The sequence below is a fragment of the Musa acuminata genome, chromosome BXJ3-3 (genome assembly GCF_036884655.1).
Source record: "Musa acuminata AAA Group cultivar baxijiao chromosome BXJ3-3, Cavendish_Baxijiao_AAA, whole genome shotgun sequence".
NCBI lineage: Eukaryota > Viridiplantae > Streptophyta > Magnoliopsida > Zingiberales > Musaceae > Musa > Musa acuminata.
This window is the reverse complement of record NC_088351.1, coordinates 4,126,047-4,145,779: the sequence shown is the minus strand read 5'-3', so window position 1 is coordinate 4,145,779 and position 19,733 is coordinate 4,126,047. Positions and strand designations below refer to the sequence as shown.

The window sequence follows — 19,733 nt, the reverse complement described above, 5'->3', positions numbered from 1 at the left end:
CCGACAGCGGCGGCGAACGCGGACGTTGTGGATAAAGTGGGTCCCGCCCCGGCCTCCGCCCGATCGTCGGTCACGGACACGCGTCAATCAGGCCGGTCCATCGGGTGGATCCCAGATTCGCGTCCCGCAGACACCCCTTCTTCTGGTCCTTAATCACCAATATATATATATATATATATATATAGCCTTGTTTGGAAGGCAAGATGTCATACATATGAGCTCTAAACTAATAAGAACAAGAATAGTTTGGTTGGTTCACGATAAGAACGAAGAGCTGGTGGTGGATGGCCAACCTTATAATATCCGGCGGAGAAGGCGAGATGATGCTTACGTGCATGCGGTGGGCGGACGCTGCGTATCTCGAGAGAGACCCACAGGAAATCCAATCCCCATTATTGTTTCTTGGTGGCCTCATTCCGCCAAAGAAGACGACGCCAAAAGGCTTCCCCATCTTCTTCCAGATTTTGACTTCCACATGGCTTTATCCATTACCTTACATGCTGATCACGTCGTCCGTTGATCAAAACTCAAGATTAATAATGCCTGCGCAGCTTTGCTTGGTTACAACTTTGACGCTTCTGGTGGTGAATAGGGAGGGGATGAAGGGATGTAGTTTGAAGATGAACTTATCCAACTGTTGCTTGAAGTATGAGTCACAGAGAGAGAGAGAGATAGAGAGAGAGAGAGAGTTGTATGGACGACGACGGCTGTTGAGTATTAACTCGTCCTCGTTATCCACCATCCTACATGATTACCTTGAGATTTAAGATGCTTTATCTCCTCATCAGCTGATCAAAACACAAGATTACTGCCTGCGGAAACTTGTTTGGATACAACTGTTCTGATGGTGAATAGGGAAGCAGGGAATGAAGTTTGAAGATAACCTCAGCATGAGAGAGAGAGAGAGAGAGAGAGAGAGAGAGAGAGAGAGAGATGTTGTGACTCGGAACCCAACCAAGTCTTCTATCTAAATAATTCAGGATATCATAATCGCTGACTCAGAACCCGACTAAAGTCTTCTATCTAAATTAATTGGGGATAAACTTAGGATATGCACGCAAGTTATGCCACTTGACCTAATCCAATCTAATCCACTCAGGGGCACATTTTGGATATATATATAGATAGATAGTTTTACGTGCCATACATGCTATCTCCAGATATATTATATCTCAAAGTTAGATATGCTATGATACCCCTTTCTTTTACTTGTCATTGGAAGTTTAATCTATCCTTCTATCTTCCACCTTTTTGTTAACTTGCTAATTTGAATGTGAGTGTGTGATTCATCTTTTAACTGTGAATAATTGAGGAAATTTATCTGAAATATTTTATAAAAAATAAAAATAAAAAATAGTACGAGTTCCTCTTCAATAGATTTTTGTCATTGTTTATATATTGTGGAGATATATCTGCAAAATATATTTTCCGATAATGGCATTTATGAAAACAACTAAAAAAATTAATGGCATTTCCAGATTTCAACCCCAATATATTAAATAATATTTTATATATATAAAAGAAAAAAATCCAACCACGGCGTTACAAAGTAATATTAAAAAGTAATAAAGCAAAGTAGTGTAGACAATAAAGCGTACATTAAATGACTTCCATTCCCATCTCCATCTCTATCTCCATCTTCGCCACGTCTCCTTCTCGCCTCTGTTTCCCCCTCTCATATAGACAAAGAACACAAAGCAGAGAGATAGGTCTCTCCGAGCTGTCTCGATCTCCCCGGCGAAAGACCTCTGACGACGCTGATCCCGCCGTTGTGAGGTATGTGTACCCCGATCCCGAGCTCTTTGTGTCGGTCGTGGTGCTTGCGCTGAGTTCTTTGTGGTTCCTTCTCGATGACCTTTTACTGCTTGTTTGATCAATGTAGTGAAAGATTTGTTTTTGGAGATTGTTCTGATTGACTCGGAATAAAGTGAAGATTTTTATGGTTTTCTTCGGTCGATTCTATTGCTTGCATCTTTGAATCCATGGTAAGTGGGTGAGTGGAATGGGGTTGTCGTGATCTCGAGAACTGTTGAGGGAGACAAGGATGTTTCTTTTATGGCTAATCTTTTACGGTCATCTCTCTTTTATTCTTCTTTTTTTTCTCTCTCTTGAATCAGATTAAATCTTTCCTTATGATTGTGTTTACGAAGATGGGCTTGAGGAATCTTCGTTTGATTTCGTTTTCGGGGAATGTTTTAGCTCTTTTTGTTGTCTATAGAAAGTGAGGTGGCTTGGATAAGTTTAGGACGTAAGAACCAAAGTTGGCTTTGTTACCTCCAAAATCCTTTCTGCTAAATGCATAGTTTTCTGCAACATAATGTACATATATTTGACAAAGGCTCACTCTTATGAAAACTATCTTTATTAGAGAAAAGACAAGGTCACTGCTGGCAAAATTTGTTTTTCTTTTTTGTTGATTTGAACTTGTTTTTGTGTATGTGTTAAAGATGCCAATGCTTTGACTGAGGAAATTCTAATTTTTAAGGCTTTGTTACTTTTAGTGGATTGAGTCTCTAACCATGTGACAATCTTTCTGAATTATGTGATGAAACAGAAACGCTTACTTATATAATAAGCTACTGATGGCATTTGTAAACCGTCTAAAATTAAGATGCGAAAATTATTCAGAGGGTTATCTCATCACTCATTCGTCAAGCTAGATTGAGATGAGCAATAGATGAATTTTCTGACATGATTGAGATAATGACACAAAACTAGTAACTTTTTTAACACCACCACTCCTTTGCCATCATCACCCTTGATTCTAGGGTGCTGGGGACTATTTGTATATGATTGAAGTGATTGTCTTACTTCTTTCAATGCTTTCTTCAAATGGTTTGTGCTGTAGTATCAGGTCATACCTTTGTTTTTTTTTTTTTGCTTGTGTCAACTGGAAAATAGATTTCTTTTCATTTCTGAGTTATTTTGTGCAAATATAAATATCTGTAAGATTCTGATGTTACTTAGATTGGTTTGATTTTCATTGAGATTTTGTTTCTCCATGCGAAAACTTCGCATGTAAGTTCATAGGAATAAAAATGATGATGATGACTAGGTGATGAATCTTATTGCTTGAGTTTGCATCAATAAGAAGTTAATGTTGTTGATGGGAAATAATTCCTACCAGGATTGTAAGGTTTCCTTATATTGGATATGACAGAATTAGTGTGATGAAGGGCCTGTTCATGACGGAACTAAAAAGAAGAATATATATATATATATATATATATATATATATGTGTATATATATATTATATAATTTCAGATGGAGACTGGGAGAAAGAGAGAAAGGGAAGATGATAAACTCGGAGACGAAGGTTGTGTACCTTCTCATGGGTGCATATAGATGATGGAATCCTACCATCTAAAAGAAATGTAGTGTTATCACTACGGATGAGAAAAACATTTTAATTCATTCAATCATTCTGTGATCTCCAATTGCAGTTCATTTCCTCTTTTTAGTCCCTCCAAGTACAAGATGAAAACGAAATTACAAGTATAAGGCAGAATAAAAAAGGAAAATTGCATTCCATAAATTAAAATATATAAATCATTAGATCTTTCCTTCTTAGGAGAAGATATACTTTCATATTTGCTTTGGAAAATAATCTTTGTTGTTGATGAAATCATTGATGAGATTTCTTTTTAGTACAAATCGAATCTGATCCCTTTTCATTTCTAAATTTCATATCTTTTTTGCATTTATTCCATTCTTCATCTCTTGCTTAAATTACTTTCTGGGGTCCATCTAAGTGAGTTATTGTTCCATCATTATTGATGTATGATAGGTCGAACCTCATAGTTTGATCTGACTGTACAAACTTCTTTCATCTAGTCTATATTTCTGTTTCGACTGCATAAATTTGATATTCTGTTTAGTGGTTTCTCTTATGTGTCTAATCTGTTTGCTTTCACAGGTTTGAATCTAGTAATACACATATATATATATATTTAAACTTGTAAGCTTTTGAGATAGTAATTGGAACTGGGAGCTTCTTGCTTGGTGGTTTTACTGACTTGTTAAAAGCCAGAAAGCTTTGAGAAATATGTTGTCAAAATCATGTGCCAACCTTTTAGAAATGGGGGCTGACGATCTAATAGACTTCAGTATGTCTATTAAATCACTTCCTAGAGTAATGACAACTCCAGGAATAATAAATGACACAGATGAAGGAGCATGCACTGATGAAGACTCTTGTACTACCACATCACTATTCCGTGATCGTAAAATCATAGTAGCAAACTTCCTTCCACTAAACTCTATGAAAGATCAAACGACTGGAGAATGGTGCTTCACATGGGATGAGGATGCACTACTGCTACAACTGAAAGATGGATTTTCTTATGATACTGAAGTCATATATGTTGGATGTTTGAAGGCTGATATAGATGTCCGTGAGCAAGAAGTAGTTTCTCAAAAGCTATTGGAAGAATATGGGTGCATGCCAACCTTCCTTTCTCCTGATCTTTATAAGAAGTATTACCACGGGTTCTGCAAGAAGCAATTATGGCCTCTTTTCCATTATATGCTTCCTATTGGTCTTCATAAGGGTGATCTCTTTGACCATTCTCTTTTTCAAGCCTATGTTTCTGCAAATAAAAAATTTGCAGACAAGGTTTTGGAGGTAATTAATTCAGATGATGACTATGTGTGGATCCATGATTATCACCTCATGCTTCTTCCAACATTCCTAAGAAAACGACTGAATCGAATCAAAATTGGTTTCTTTCTTCACAGCCCCTTTCCCTCATCCGAAATCTATCGGACGTTGCCTGTCAGAGAGGAAATACTCAAGGCATTGCTTAATGCCGATTTAATTGGCTTCCAGACATATGATTATGCACGGCACTTCCTTTCTTGTTGTAGCAGGATGTTAGGCCTGCATTATGAATCCAAACGTGGTTATATAGGACTCGAATATTATGGACGCATAGTGAGCATCAAGATTCTCTCTGTCGGTGTTCATATAGGCCGGCTTCATTCTGTACTGAATCATCCTCATACAATTTCAAAGGTCCAGGAGATTGAGAAAAAATTCAAGGGGAAGAAGTTGCTACTCGGTGTCGATGACATGGATATATTTAAGGGCATTAGCCTGAAGTTGCTTGCCTTCGAGCTTTTGTTGGAGAGAAGTCCCTATTTAAGAGGAAATATTATCCTTGTGCAGATTGTAAACCCTGCAAGAAGCACAGGAAAGGATGTGAAGGAAGCAAGAGAAGAAGCAATATCAATAGCTGAAAGGATTAACAGTTCTTATGGTACTCCAGGCTATGATCCAGTGGTACTTATTGACAAGCCTATCCCTTTCTATGAAAGAATTGCTTACTATGTGGCAGCAGAGTGTTGCATTGTGAATGCTGTGAGGGATGGCATGAACTTGGTTTCCTATGAGTATGTAGTTTGCAGGCAGGGAACGGAGGAGATGGACAAGTGTAGGGGTGTCAATGTGGGCGGTTCACACACAAGCACACTTATTGTATCTGAGTTTGTTGGTTGCTCTCCATCACTTAGTGGAGCCTTTAGGGTCAATCCCTGGAGTGTTGAGGATGTGGCTGATGCTCTTCATCAATCAATTATATTGGGAGAATCAGAGAGACAGTTGCGTCATGAAAAACATTATCGTTATGTCAGCACCCATCATGTTGCTTACTGGGCTCACAGCTTTTCTCAGGATCTGAAGAGAGCATGCAAAGACTACTACAGTCAGAGGTGCTGGGCTCTTGGATTTGGCCTAAATTTCCGTGTACTTTTCCTTTCACCTAATTTTAGGAAATTGACATTCAATCATATTGTATCATCCTACAAGAATACCTACAGAAGAGCTATATTTTTGGACTATGATGGCACCATTATGCCTGAATCATCTGTCAACAAAACTCCAAGCCAAGAAACCATATCTATCCTGAATGGCCTGTGCAGCGATCCAAATAACACTGTGTTTATTGTCAGTGGCAGAGGCAGGGATTCTCTTAGTGAGTGGTTTTCCTCATGTGAAAACCTTGGAATTGCTGCTGAACATGGCTATTTCATCAGGTACAATTCATAAAAGCTACTCATACTTCCTAATCTTGTGTTTTCTGTTGTTGCCGTGTTTCATTGATTTGGTTCTCTTCTTTTCCCTTATAGGTGGAGAAAGGATGTTGAGTGGGAGTCCAATTCAGTTGTTGCTGATTCTGATTGGATGAAGATAGCGAAACCAGTTATACAATTATATACTGATACCACAGATGGTTCATTTGTAGAAGTAAAGGAGAGTGCAATTGTATGGCATCATCAATATGCAGATCATGACTTTGGTCCCTGCCAAGCTAAAGAACTACTGGATCATCTTGAGAGTGTTCTGGCAAACGAGCCAGTGGTTGTTAAGCGGGGTCAACATATTGTTGAAGTAAAACCTCAGGTGCAAACTTATGGTGGAAGATTTGCGTGTCGTAGTTCTTCGGTGCTTTTTCTTGCTCTACTGGCATCTAACAACAAGATTGTATATGTGCAGGGAGTTAGTAAAGGGCTGGTGGTGGAGAAGCTTCTTGGGACTCTGAGCAACTGTGGGAAGCCACCGGACTTTGTGATGTGCATTGGTGATGACCGATCTGATGAGGACATGTTTGAGAGCATCAACAACACCGCTTCAAGCAATCTATTTCCGTCAGTTCCCGAAGTCTTTGCATGTACAGTTGGTCAAAAGCCAAGCAAGGCCAAATACTACGTTGAAGATACCAGTGAAGTTGTAAGGTTATTACGAGGTATCACTGCTGTCTCAACTCAGAATCAAAAGTTCACACACTATCAGGTTTCATTTGAAAGTTCGAGTTGAGGTCGATTTTTGACTGTCTTTTTTGTTCATATGCTAGTCATAGCACCTGTACATCCTAATGAGCTCTACATGTTGAGTTCAATCTGTTTTAGCATACATGTGAATTCATGCCTTCTTCAGCCTTCATTTGTTCTTCCAATCATCCAGCAAGCTTTATAGCATCAGAAACAGTAAATTTCTAAGTGGAAGGAGATGCACCAAAGGCGATTTTGTTACAAGTTTGCAAAATATTGTCTTATTCGTTGAAGTTTTGGATGTTCTTGCCATTGTTTTGTACAGATTATGGCATGTTCTGACATTGGTTTGTTGGAGTACATAGACATTGTGGTTTGAATGAGATATGATTCTCGCACTTGTTTCATTGTGGGATTGACTTTGTGATTGTGGTTGTGATACGGATGAAAGTGAAACTATTGAGGGTCGACTTTTATTTCATAGTGTGGTGTGAAGACAGTCAACTATTTTCCTTTTTGGATCTGATAAGTTATAGGATCTGGATCTTAGATGGACCCGACCCGATAACACAGCCACCCGGAACCTTCACAATTGGCATCACTCCTCCAAGCGACAAGCTGCTGCGTGACTCCACAGCCATCTCTGCAGTAACTCCAACAATGTTCAGAGTGCACAGAGAGCAGCACTCTTCACCTTATGCCACTCACGAGAACCCCGCGGACCACTCTGCTGCCCTCGTTGTAATCTGACCTCTTCCTCCCTTCAATGCTTGTAATGATTCCCGTGACCACAGCCGACCTTTGAGCCTTCATCACCTCAAACAAGGTCAGATTCCTCCAGCACCAGATCTGAACTACTGTGCGTATCTTGCAGCTCAAACCAGCATTCAAACTCCAAGTTTGGCATTCAAACATTGTAATCTTGGATCGGAGTTGATGCTGAGCTGCCTGCTGACTGTAGTTTTCTGCATCCAGTGTGAAGGAAGAGAGTAGGACAAAGAAAAAGCAGCTGGAGGTGATGGATCCCCTCCAATGCTGCCCACATGAAAACAGGAGTCACATGCAATTATGAAAAGGTGAGAAAGTGGCAAACGAAGGTGGAGGAAGGAATATATCCACAGGAGAATCCACAGGAAGCAAAGCAAGTGTTGGTGTTGCAGGCAGAGTCTGCTGACTGTGAGTAATCCCCACCCCACCACCTTGAAACTTGTGTACAAAGTGTGAACTAACCTGTAAAAAGAAGGAAGGAAAAAGAAGCTCTCCCAACTTTGTTTGCACTGTTGTTTAGTGTAAAAATCTGCAGCAATTGTTTAGGATTCCAAGTAGAGGAATCGAGTGTGGCTTAAAGGCTACAGTGGATGCTGAACGGCAGCAGTGGCATGTGACAGCCCTGTTTGTTTTCTCCTTACTCTATTCACACTTCCGTGTCCTGCATGTTCCTCACTACCTCACTCACTCAGTCCTCACTTGTCTCTTTCTCGCTGCTCTTTGCTCTTTTGCCTTACAGGAGGTCAAGAATAAGGGTTCCTCCTGTTCTGTGCTGTGAGTTCACATTTCTTCCTTGTTTCTCCGAGGGATCAGTAGTCCTTTGCAAGAGCAGAGACATCAGTGGAAGAAGATGAGAGGGTTGGAAGTGCTCATTCTTCTACTGGTTCTACTGAGTGGGTTTAGTTCAGCTTCAGCTGCTTCACCTGGGAGTGAGTTCTCTTCTTGGTTCATGTTCTGCACTTCATATTTGTGTCTGTTTATACTGCATTATCAACTCATCCTCTGATCGTGTTACTAGAAATTGTTAGTGCGGCTGTGTCCAATGCTGCCTCTGCACTATTGAAGAGGTTGTGGTCGCTGAAGTCTACTCCAAAGACAGGTATAATTCGCCCAACCCTGATGCCTTTTGATTTCCTTGACATATTGTTGAGCTGATCTGACTACATTTCTTGCAGCAATCTCTGGCCACCGCCCTTTGATGAAATTTGAGGGTGGATACACTGTTGAGACGGTGTTCGATGGAAGTAAGCTCGGGATTGAGCCTTACTCGGTTGAGGTGACGCAGAATGGGGAGCTGCTGCTTCTTGATTCAGTCAACAGCAATCTGTACCGGATCGCGCAGCCATTATCTAGATGTGAGCTTCTGTCACTGATTTTAAATGGGAACTGAAGCGCTTCCTTCATGTGTCCTTTGTAATTATATTCAATTAATTGTGGCGTAGTGAATTTTGAGCAGCAATATTTAGATCAGTCGAAGTTTTATAACTGTATTGTATCATTCTGCCATATGGTAGATTTTCATGTGTTTTATCTTCAGATGTTGAGTGAACATGGTGGCTACCATACTATTAGAGGTTTTTCTTTTATTATAAATTTTGGTTGATATACATTCTATTGCATTGAACAAATTAATTTTTGGTCCATTTTCTTAGAAAATCAGCATTCTTCTATAGAGTTTTTAGAACTAAACTTAGTTACTCGTTCAAGTTTTTAGCTTATAATGGTGATGAATTGACATGTCATGGCATTTGTATTTTATCATACTTGCGGAGAGGCAGGTTACTTATGATCCTTTCACATTTTGACTTTTATCCTGAGTCTCAACTGAGATTCTTCATCTGTAGGTGATAGTACCGACTCTTGGAACATAACAAAAACAAAAGACGTTCAATTCGGAACTGACTTATCGATCTAAAGATAGCTAGCAGCAGACCTTACCTATTAAGTTATCATCATTGCTAATATTTGCTTTGAAATTTTTTTTGTTCCATCTCAATGGCTGTAAAATTACTTGTATAATATTGATGGTGAGGAACACTTGAAATTGTTTTTGGTGTGGCTGCATATACATTTAACCACTTCTACTGATCATATTCATTCATTCAATTGACAAATGCAGATAGCAGACCCAAGCTTCTTGCTGGTTCTCCAGAAGGGTATGTTGGTCATGTTGATGGAAGGCCACGAGAAGCAAGAATGAACCATCCAAGGGGCTTTACAGTTGATGGAAGGGGAAATATATATATTGCAGACACAACAAACATGGCAATCAGGAAAATTAGTGACACAGGTAAGAGAAAAGTCAAGAAATACAACCAACAGATGCATGATAACTTTGTGGGTTATGGTAGAATTCCTGAAGTTCATTGCAGATTTCTTATAAGAATTATATGCACAAACCAACATATTTGAAATTCATCTGATTGCCCCTAATAGATGCCAGCTAGAATGCACTGGTTGTGATAACATGGGTGGTGAGTTTGTTCAATTCGATTCCCTTCCCTCCTTTTTGATTTTTTTCTTGAGCTTAACTTGGTATCTGATTTTTCATAGGTTCTGTTTAGTGTGCTCAGTCTAAATAAATAGCAAAGACTAATGTTGGTATACATATTGCTGATTGTCAACACAAAGACCAGTATCTCTGTTTCGAGATATATCAACAGGATCAAAAGGAAGAAAATAGTTAGAGGATATTCTCTTTTCTTTTTCTTTGACAAGAAAAGTGGGAGAATAATTTTAAATGTTGTCAGATTAGCTAGTGTTGTAATTGCCAATATAGGATACATGGTTTTGGTTGTTCATTTAGCCTTATTTATATGCTTGATTGAAGAGAGCTTAACAAGTGCTAGGTTATTTGAGAGGAAAAGAAAACGCAATTGGACTAGAAAGATTAATGTTAGTGGAGTGGACCTAGTCATATGTTTAACTATTGCTAAGGAGTTGCAAATGATGTAAGCATGATTCATTGGATCAACGATTGCATTTACATGGTCAATGAACTCCCATCTTCAACTTATGTAGCAATCAATATTCTTTGCTTGAATTCTTTTTGTCAGATATAACATTTTCCCCGTGGCACTGGATATTGTTCCTGTAACCACGATTAGATGAGTGGAAATTTGGATAAGATTTCAGAAAGTTGTTCTAAATGGAAGAATATGTATGGATTTGGGGCAAGCTCATTCGACAAGGGTGATTTGATGATGGATGAGTAGGTTTATTCAGAAGCGAAACAAACTTAGGTTTGATGAAGCTGGATGATGTAACTGGAGTGGAACTTGCTTGTATTTTCATTTATGATAGACAAATTACACAACCAGAATATAATCCATTAGAGTGCAATAAATTGTTCATCAAACAAACAATTAGTTGGGTAAAACCCATGATCTTAAACAATATAGTTTTTTTTTTTCTAAAAAGACACTTTGAATTTGGATAATACTACGTTGATGTTTCTCATTTTTGTGACTTACTTTAAGGACCTGCATTGTATAGGTCCCCTGGATTTCCCAGAGCAACTGTTGCAGTTGTAAATGTCAGGTAGCATTGTCCATGGAGCTACTAAGTGAACAACATTGTTTGTCTGACTACATATTTTGTATTTGTGCAGGGGTCACAACCATCGCTGGGGGAAAGTGGAGCAGAGGTGGGCACTCAGATGGGCCGAGCGAAGATGCAAAGTTTTCTACAGATTTTGAAGTTGTTTACATTGCTAGCAGCTGCTCTCTTCTAGTGGTGGACAGGGGGAACCAGGCAATCAGGGAGATCCAGCTTCATTTTGATGATTGTGCACACCAATATGAAACTGGTTTTCCTCTTGGTACGCTTGGTGATCTTACCATGAGCCAACTCGTTTGGTTCTACTTTCAGTTAAGAGAAGAGTAAAAAAAGTCTTAATAGCAAGTACATAAACATACTGTCACCTTGAATTATCGTTTATAGAGTTCTATGCCTTGATATTTGGTAGAACATTCTAATTCTTGTCTTTTCTGACAACATAGGAGTTGCAGTGCTGCTTGCTGCTGGTTTCTTCGGTTACATGCTTGCTTTACTCCAGAGGCGTGTGGGAGTAATTGTCTCTTCAAATAATGTGAGCAATTCATACCAAATGGATCTGATTTAGTAGATGAATCATTTGATGGACTATGCTGTGGCAAATATTCGCAATTTAAAACAGTTCAATCAATTTTTCCTGCATGATTCTGCTATTCGGCTAAACTAACCATTGTGTTAATGGCTTGACATTTTCCTAATTTACTTTAATTATTTATTTTCTAATTTTAAATTTGCATATTCTTCATGCTGCTCAGGTAGCCTCCTTTGCCGTTTTTGATTCATGAAGTGCATTCTTCCTCCAAGAATTTTATTACTCCAAAGATTTTAAACTGATCTTTGTAGTTCTGTTTGATTAAAGAAATGGAGGCATATTTGAAGTAAATTCTTTCTTAGTACATCATTTCGTCTAACTTTTGCTTACTGTTGAAAAAGGATTTTGTTCAGGAACCTCAAACTCCTACAAAAGCAAGCATGCCTCCTTATCAGAAACCAATGAAGCCATCGATGAGACCACCACTTATTCCGATTGGAAGTGAAGCAGAGAACATAGATGATGAAGGCCTCTTCAGCTCCATGGGAAAACTTTTATTTGGAGCATGGTCGTCAACAGCAGAAATCTTTGCTGCAATGTTCCCAATCTTCAGAAAGAAACCGAAAACCACACGATACCAGCAGCAGCAACGGAAAGCAAACACTCGGCCGATGCCAGAGAGTTTTGTCATCCCAAATGATGAGATGCCACCACCAGTGGAGACCAAAGCTCCCACTCCACATAAAACTTATGCCTTTATGTCAAAAGAACCAGAAAGGATCCACCATATCCGCCAAGCACGAACTTACTTTACTGGGTGGGATGCAGAGCCACAACCGCAACAGCGAGTACATCGACAGCAGCACCTTCAACAGCATCAGCATCACTCATCGGGCCCTCAGACTTACTATGAGCAGAGCTGTGACACAACCAATGAGATTGTTTTTGGAGCAGTTCAAGAGTTGAATTGCAAGCGGAAGTCAGTGGAGATCAAGACTGTGAATTATGGAGATCTCGTCTATGAGCAGTATGGTTTGCGGTTCCCAAACAGCTACATGGGATATGACAACTACTAAGCGGTTACTAGTAGTTGCCAAATTTTTTTCCCCTTTTCTTCCATGACCAAAGACTTCTGTCAGTTTATATGTGATCTCTTCTCTTTTACATGTCTATATAAATTGGAGAAGCACCATGGGATCTCGAATGACTTTGAAATTTTGAAGAATCTTTATCCTTTTTGTAAGAGCAATTTAAATCCTTAATCGATATGGTTTTGTAAATTTAGTTGAATTTTTGTTTCTATACACAGTTTTACACTTCCACGCTTTTCCTATTGGTGGCAGAAGCCCCCTAAGTTGAATATTCAAGTTTTCTTATGTCTTTATCAAAGAATATATAAATACACACCCCCCAAACACATGTTTTGATTACACATGTGGCATCTACATTGCTTGCAGGCCTAGGGGTAAGATTTTAATCTTAAGCCTATACAAATAGATTGATGACATGGCATCTGAGTTAGTATCTACCTCAGGTGCCACATCAACCCTTGAATGTGGAAGAACTTCAGCTGATATGACCAACCCTGCAGCCTTCACTACCTTATTGTTGTTGTTTTCCATTTTGATCACTCTCAAAGATACCAACACAACCTCAAACCTTGTCTATGGCCAAAAAGACAATCTTCTTATCAGGTAAGCTTTTTATCTGGACACCAATTGGAAAGGGAAATAAAAAAAGAAGGGAACATCTTGCTGAAACAGTTCATATAAATACTGGCTTTTGTATTAGGTTTGACCCAAGAATTTGGGGCTCAGATGTCTTAAGTTTATGCCCAACTTTGGGTCTTCCAATGAACAGATTTAACTTTTGTTTTTTTCATCTGAAGCATTTAAGATATAATGCAAATGGAATCACAGGGCAACTTCTTTATGTAGTACCCACATGAGCACAGCTCACTACTAGGGAGTATTTGCCAAAGAAACCTGGGAAATAGAAGGTGTAGAATACCATGAATGTAGGCCTTCAACTTAATGATCTATTGCCGTATGCATACCCATTTGGATCTTGCATCATTTGAATTGCTTCTATAGAGAAGAGTTAACAATTACAGCAATCTCTTGGTTGGCAGTCCCATTTTGTCACTTGCTGTTTTGATATTTTATCATGAAGTTTTTGATCAGGGATGATAACTAATGCCAAGAACAAAGGTCAGAATGCTTGGAAAATTGTATCAGCAGTTGACTGATAATTTAAAGTTCTTGCAGTGGAAGATCAATTCTAAATTGTCAAAATATTGCATGTGAGCATGCAGATACTGAAACATCAATTTGAAATGCAATTGCTGATGCAACTAATGATACTGTCTATTGATTTGAAGAAATTGTGGCATGACTCTTGCTTTTGCCTTTTGGTATGAAGAAACCATTGCATAGTCACAGACTTAATGCCCCAAAAAGAAATAACTGAAGCTTTCATACAAAACAATCATCAAGAAGACTTCCAACAGCAATAGCAGCTGAGAACACTGCATAACATTGGCCATAAGGGTTCTAACCTTCCTGAACCACAATATTTACAGAAAAAAAATCGAAAAAAGGATTCCATAGTTACATATACATATATATATTCACAGCAAAAAATGATACCATATATATATACACACAAAAGAATTATATTTACACCCAATGGCCGAGTCTGATGCTGGCAAAGTTCTTGCTGTAAGGTAGGAAGCAAGGAGACACAGAATAAACACATATTGCCAAACTTTAGTGTTCCCAAATCGATTTGAATCTTTGTTACGGATGCATATCTTTGCTGCTTCCTTCACTCTTGCATTTCTTGCAACTTGCAAGGAATGATTTGCTCCGAGTATTCACAAACATCCCACAGCTCCTTTCTTGCTCTGCTTTAATCAACATCTTTTTTCCTTTTTTTTTCCTTGTTCTTTGCCTGAAGCACCAAGATCTTGATGTGGTGAACAATATAATAAACACATCAAGCTCTAGCTGTCAGCAACTTGTTTCATGCTGATAAGTGTTCTGCAGGCCACTGTAAAGTTGTTTCATACTGAGAAGTGTTCTGCAAGCCACTGTTCAATATACTTTTGGCCATCTGCAACAACAAAATTGAGGAATATATCTAAAAATTTATTTTCTAACAATTCAAATCAAGTAGCATAAATTATAATGCATTCTAGTTGACAAGGGTCTTTCTCACTTAGTTTCTTGAGAGAGAAGCTATGATGATGAAAGCTCTTCCTGGGGAAGCTCTGCTTCCCCCTCCTTCGAATGATTCATCTCCTCCGCTGCCTAATGTATCTTCAGATTTATTTTAGATGCAAGCCATCTAAAAGGAAACAAGCAACGATGATTTTTCCAACGATAAAGAGGGTGACTACCCCAGGCCCTACTCCTATTCTGGTGGTGCCATCCTTCTAGGCTAGCCTCTTCAAAAAAACAAAGGAAGCCAGAGAAGGACAACCATACTCTGGATTGGAGAGGAAACTATTCAAGATCCAAAGCCAAGCTGCCCTTAGAGTTGAACTCAATCCTCAAGAAGTCTGATCTACTTATGAGGAATGACGGACGAGCTTCTATAATAAGTTCCTAGGTAGGATTCCATCATTAGAGTTTTTGAAGACTGTGCTCCCTAGACTTTGGAGACTCCCGGTTGGCTGTTCCATTGTGGATATGGATGGTTAGAGGCTTTTTATATTTTCAGGTCCATAATATGGATGAGATGAATTAGGTGCTACTGGGAGGACTGTGATTCCTGCGAGAGCAATCTCTAACCCTAATACCTTGGAAGGTAGGGGATAGAACATCAACTTGTGAATCGAGTCTCGCTTTGGCCCCATCTTCTTCAGCTTCGGCAATGGTCTCGAAGGGAAACCCTAATCTGGAGGAGGATGATGAGATGTTGTATGGGCGGCTGTGGGTAAGGTTCATCGGAGACCCAAGCACATGAATCCAAAGACGGACTCAGCTAACCAAGTCCATGGGAGAGGAGTAGTTCGTGCGGCGGTAGGGCCTGATCTGGAGTTGAGTTCGAGTTCACTTGGCTTGATTTAATTGAGGAATACGGTCCCTGCGATGGAATTGAACCATGGCCTGGGTCTCAACCCTGGTTCTGAGACTACCTCATATGTGCCTTCCCCTCCACGAGGAGTATTCAATGCTAAATGACCCGTTTCCTTTATGAATCAAGTCCTATGTCAGAGGGCCAAGGTTCCATTTTTGATGCTGTTGTAGGGCAAAGGTCGGTCAAGTGGACCGTTTCAAGGAGGTAATGTGGGAAGCCACACAAGACACATTTTGTAACTCCAAAGGATGAGGACCTGAGGAAGTCAACGATTGAGATAGTGTCTGATCAGAACCTTGGGATTGAGGACACCTTACTAGTCTCGTCACCAAGGTCAAGCAGGCGGCAACTTGCTTTTTCAACGAGCGATAGAGGCCTTGAGGGGGTGTCCTCAAATCTTTTTTCAGTGCTTCAAACAATAGAAGAGGAGGTAAACCTGGGGGAAGATAATATAGAGGCCCTGTTTGTCTTCGAGGCAAGCAAGCAAGGGGAGAGACTGGAAGATCAACCAAAGAAGAGCATGAAGCAGAACGACATCTCCTATAGTGTCCTCGTAGACAAGGCAGCAAGAGCATTCCAAGAGATGGCAACCATGGTGGATGCTTCGAAGGACTGAGTGCATGGAAGGATTCAAAACCAAACGGGCTTCGATTGAAGTCTCCAAACTTCGTTGAATAGCTTAAGGCATCATAACAAGAAAAAAAGAATCTAGAGTAGGCCCAACAGTGGCCATGGAGGAGGGGAGGGAACTTCTAAGTTAGTTTAATGAAGTGCTTGTCTTGGAACCACAAGGGTTTCGGGAAGCGGAGTAGCAGGGAACACCTTTTCTCCCTTCTATGGAGCTACAACCTCACCTTCATTTGTTTGTTAGAGACCCATTTGCAAGCGAAGGGGAGCAAACAGTTTCTAAAAAGGCTAGGGAAGAACTGGCAAGGAGACTACTGTGAGGATAGAGGAAGGCTTGGAGGATTGTTGGTTGCTTGGAGGAGTTCCGTACAAAGAGCCACGGTAATATGCAAAAATTCCCAATCCATTTCTTTGGTAATAGAAGGCTCAAGTATACCCCATTGGCTTCTCTCAGTTATCTATATAAGCTCTCAGATATTAATCTGCATGATGTTCCCTGGTTAGCTTGTGGTAATTTCAATATCATTTGCAATCCTGAAGATAAGTTGGGAGGTAGACCTTTTTTGCTTAATGATTCAATTTCTACTTTTCGTGATTTTATCTTTCGTTCTGAGTTGCTTGATCTGGGTTTTAAGGGTCCTAAGTTCATCTAGAGTAATAAAAGAAGGGGGGGCTGATCGGATTTTGGCTCAGCTCAATTGTGCTTATGCTAACTGTTTGTGGTGTGATAGTTTTCCTACCTCTTTTGTGCCCCATCTACCTAGAATGGCTTCCAGCCTTGCACCCTTATCAACATTAATAGGGACCAATATGCTTCTAAGAGGAAATGACTGTGTGTTGAGCCCAACTGGCTAGAGTACAGTGAGGCTAAAGATCTGGAGGGAGGAGGTTGTGCTTTTGCTAAATGGGTTTGAGCCTCAACTCCAGATGGTTGTGCTTTTGCTAGCAGAGCATATCATCAGTTGAGAAGGAGTGTTCAACCTGTCCTATTTCAATGCAGGTTTGCAAGGCTGGTATGGGGAATGATATCCGACAGATTCCAGTTTGACTTCCGAAAATTTGAAAACTGGTATGATGGAAGTTGGCTATTGGAGGAGCAGGATTGGGAATTTTTTGACAGGGAGGTGTTCCTAACTGTGATGACAAACACTCTATCGCAATTATGCGTAAACAGGAATGAAATCCACTTTCGCAATCGCCAGGCCAGTGCTGAAACCCTTTTAGGAGGGTGGTGGCAGCAACTAATGATTGTTTTAAGGTTCTCCATACTCCTGAGGAGACTACCCAAACCTCTAATTTGGAGGAATACAACTTCAATCTTAAGTGTGATGGCGCTTTTAACAAAGATCTTTCTAATGCAGGTTAATGATTTGTGATCAAGACAACTGAAGGCCAAATAGTAGCGATGAGATGTAGTGCGATCAGCTCGGTGCAAGTTGAAGGCTGGACAATCCTGAGTGCTTTGTGTAGATCCAAAATGGGAGGCTGGCAGAGGGTGATGATATGCTTGGATTCTAAAGATTGGATCAATTTTGTGAATAATGTCAATCGTGTCCCTTGGTTTTATCCTCCTTGTACAGGGACATTTTGAATTTGGCTGATGAGGCCAAGGTTATTTCCTTTCAGCTTATCAATAGAACTTGTAATGGAAATGCCCATAGACTTGCTAATTTGGGCAGATCCCGGGGAGGATGATCTCATTTGGTTGGGGCTCTCAGCCCTTCTCTTTTGTAGCATCTGGCTAGTTTTTGGTTTAATATATGCAGCTGTTACTTGTTTCACAAAAACTAAAACTAAAAAAAGCATAAATTATAATGCACTAATCTAGGTAACACTATGCCATACATATTACATATCACATAACAACATAAATCAGGGGCAGCCACCATAGTTAACAGTGATTGTGGCAGCAAACATAATTTGTAGTGCCAAAGACTTTGTTTCTCTTTTGCACTGCTCCACTCAGCCCATTTTCATTCCTTTAAATTTGAAATAAACAGTTTTTTTTATAAAGAGATAAAAAAGGAACTAGATAGTCTGCAATGCATAAAATAGTTGAAATCTTTTTAGAACATTGCATAAACATGTGTGCATAAGCAATCAAATCTCAATATAAGATGGAAATATTTGAGAAAGATGACCATCTTACCAGAATAATCCTCATCCTCATCCAGGAGATCAACAGCACCCAAAACATGCTTCTTGGAGCTGTCCACCTGCTCGTAGCGACCACGTCCATAGCATGGGACCAAGACAGCGAAGCTGTTTCGGTCTCTCTCTCAGTCTGGAATTCGGGGGCGTGAGGTTCCAACCAGCCAATGGACCAATCCGACTCATCAGATTGGCAACACGATACGCATCCTCCATCTGAGGGCACGAGGACTACATCGTACTCCCGATCTATTTGCCGCTCCTCCAGAATATGCCACTTCCTCTTGATTCGTCGCCCATTTACCGCTGCAAATTGCAGATAATCCGGCTCCCTAAACCCCATGCGCGAATCAGAAGAAGAACCAGGAGTTGCATTGGGAGCCTCATGACCTTTTCCTGGCCAAACCCAACAGGAGAGAAGATTGCAGGCCATACTCCACGAAAGAAAAACCCGCCTTGGCGGAACCACGCTCCCACAATCAAGCTTGACGGATAGAATCAATGGAGATGATCAGAGATGTTACTGAAACTTCCTGCAAGATGGAAAAGTTCCCAACTCAGAGCCTATACTGAAGTAATACCAATAAAAATCACACCTCTTTTATACCAAAAAAACCATCAAGAAAACCAAACCATTTTAAAGAACTACGATTCCTTAAACCACTACCTCTTTAAAGATCGAAAATAATCGCGCAGGAAAATGCAAAAAGTAGAACAAGAAATCAAAATCCATGAAGGAGTTCATCGAAATATAAAGCCTTTTTCGAATAGAACTCCAAAAAGATCGAAAAGGAGACGCATTTACTAGATCAAAGCGAGAACAAAACCCTGTCTCTTGCCTGGCAAATCGGGGACACACAGGTGGAGGACCCTCTACCAAATCGGCAGGTTGACGGCTATATACTGCTACCATCTCCCTTCCCCTCGACTTCGTCCACTACACCGCCATTTATAGTCCGCGAAACGCGTGCTTTGGGCTCCGCGACACCATGATCGGCGGCCCAGATTCCTTTGACCCGAAGCAGCGGTGAATCCCAGCCGTCTAATAGTGCGTCCCAGTAACCAGATTCATAAAGAAACGCACGCCATATACCTCGTCCCGAGACGACGGTGGGCCCAACGAGGTTGACGTGTGGAGCAAGTGCCGTGGGGCGGTTGTCTTGGTCCCGTCTAATTCTCTGCAACTTAACGTGATGTTTGCGTTTTGCGGTCCGATCATTGCCGACGATTGCTGTGCAAGATACTGCC

General features: G+C 40.2%; 2 protein-coding genes and 1 long non-coding RNA gene across 5 annotated transcripts; 2 read left to right on the top strand and 1 right to left on the bottom strand.

Moving 5' to 3' along the window:
- Nucleotides 1-1,619: 1,619 nt before the first annotated feature.
- On the top strand, nt 1,620-7,176 carry LOC103977461 (probable alpha,alpha-trehalose-phosphate synthase [UDP-forming] 9). 2 transcript variants are annotated; one of them, XM_009392975.3, is made up of 4 exons: nt 1,620-1,776; nt 3,918-6,034; nt 6,128-6,401; nt 6,495-7,176. In XM_009392975.3, the coding sequence occupies exons 2-4, from the start codon at nt 4,047-4,049 to the stop codon at nt 6,813-6,815; spliced, it is 2,583 nt and encodes an 860-aa protein (XP_009391250.2). In that variant the 5' UTR covers nt 1,620-1,776; nt 3,918-4,046; the 3' UTR covers nt 6,816-7,176. The 2 variants fall into 2 exon arrangements, with proteins under 2 accessions (XP_009391250.2, XP_064999518.1); XM_065143446.1 differs by having other exon boundaries at nt 1,623-6,034.
- Nucleotides 7,177-7,314: 138 nt separating this feature from the next.
- On the top strand, nt 7,315-12,914 carry LOC135582177 (uncharacterized). Of its 2 annotated transcripts, none has more exons than XM_065143448.1 (7): nt 7,315-8,466; nt 8,556-8,636; nt 8,713-8,892; nt 9,657-9,827; nt 11,148-11,357; nt 11,539-11,627; nt 12,038-12,914. In XM_065143448.1, the coding sequence occupies exons 1-7, from the start codon at nt 8,388-8,390 to the stop codon at nt 12,698-12,700; spliced, it is 1,473 nt and encodes a 490-aa protein (XP_064999520.1). In that variant the 5' UTR covers nt 7,315-8,387; the 3' UTR covers nt 12,701-12,914. The 2 variants fall into 2 exon arrangements, with proteins under 2 accessions (XP_064999520.1, XP_064999519.1); XM_065143447.1 differs by having other exon boundaries at nt 12,026-12,914.
- A 998-nt stretch (nt 12,915-13,912) lies between these two features.
- LOC135633546 (uncharacterized) lies at nt 13,913-19,404 on the bottom strand. Its single transcript, XR_010495053.1, has 3 exons — nt 19,325-19,404; nt 18,484-19,018; nt 13,913-14,738 (listed from the first exon to the last, which is right to left on the bottom strand). It is a non-coding gene; the product is annotated as an uncharacterized LOC135633546 (long non-coding RNA).
- Between the last annotated feature and the right edge of the window lie 329 nt (nt 19,405-19,733).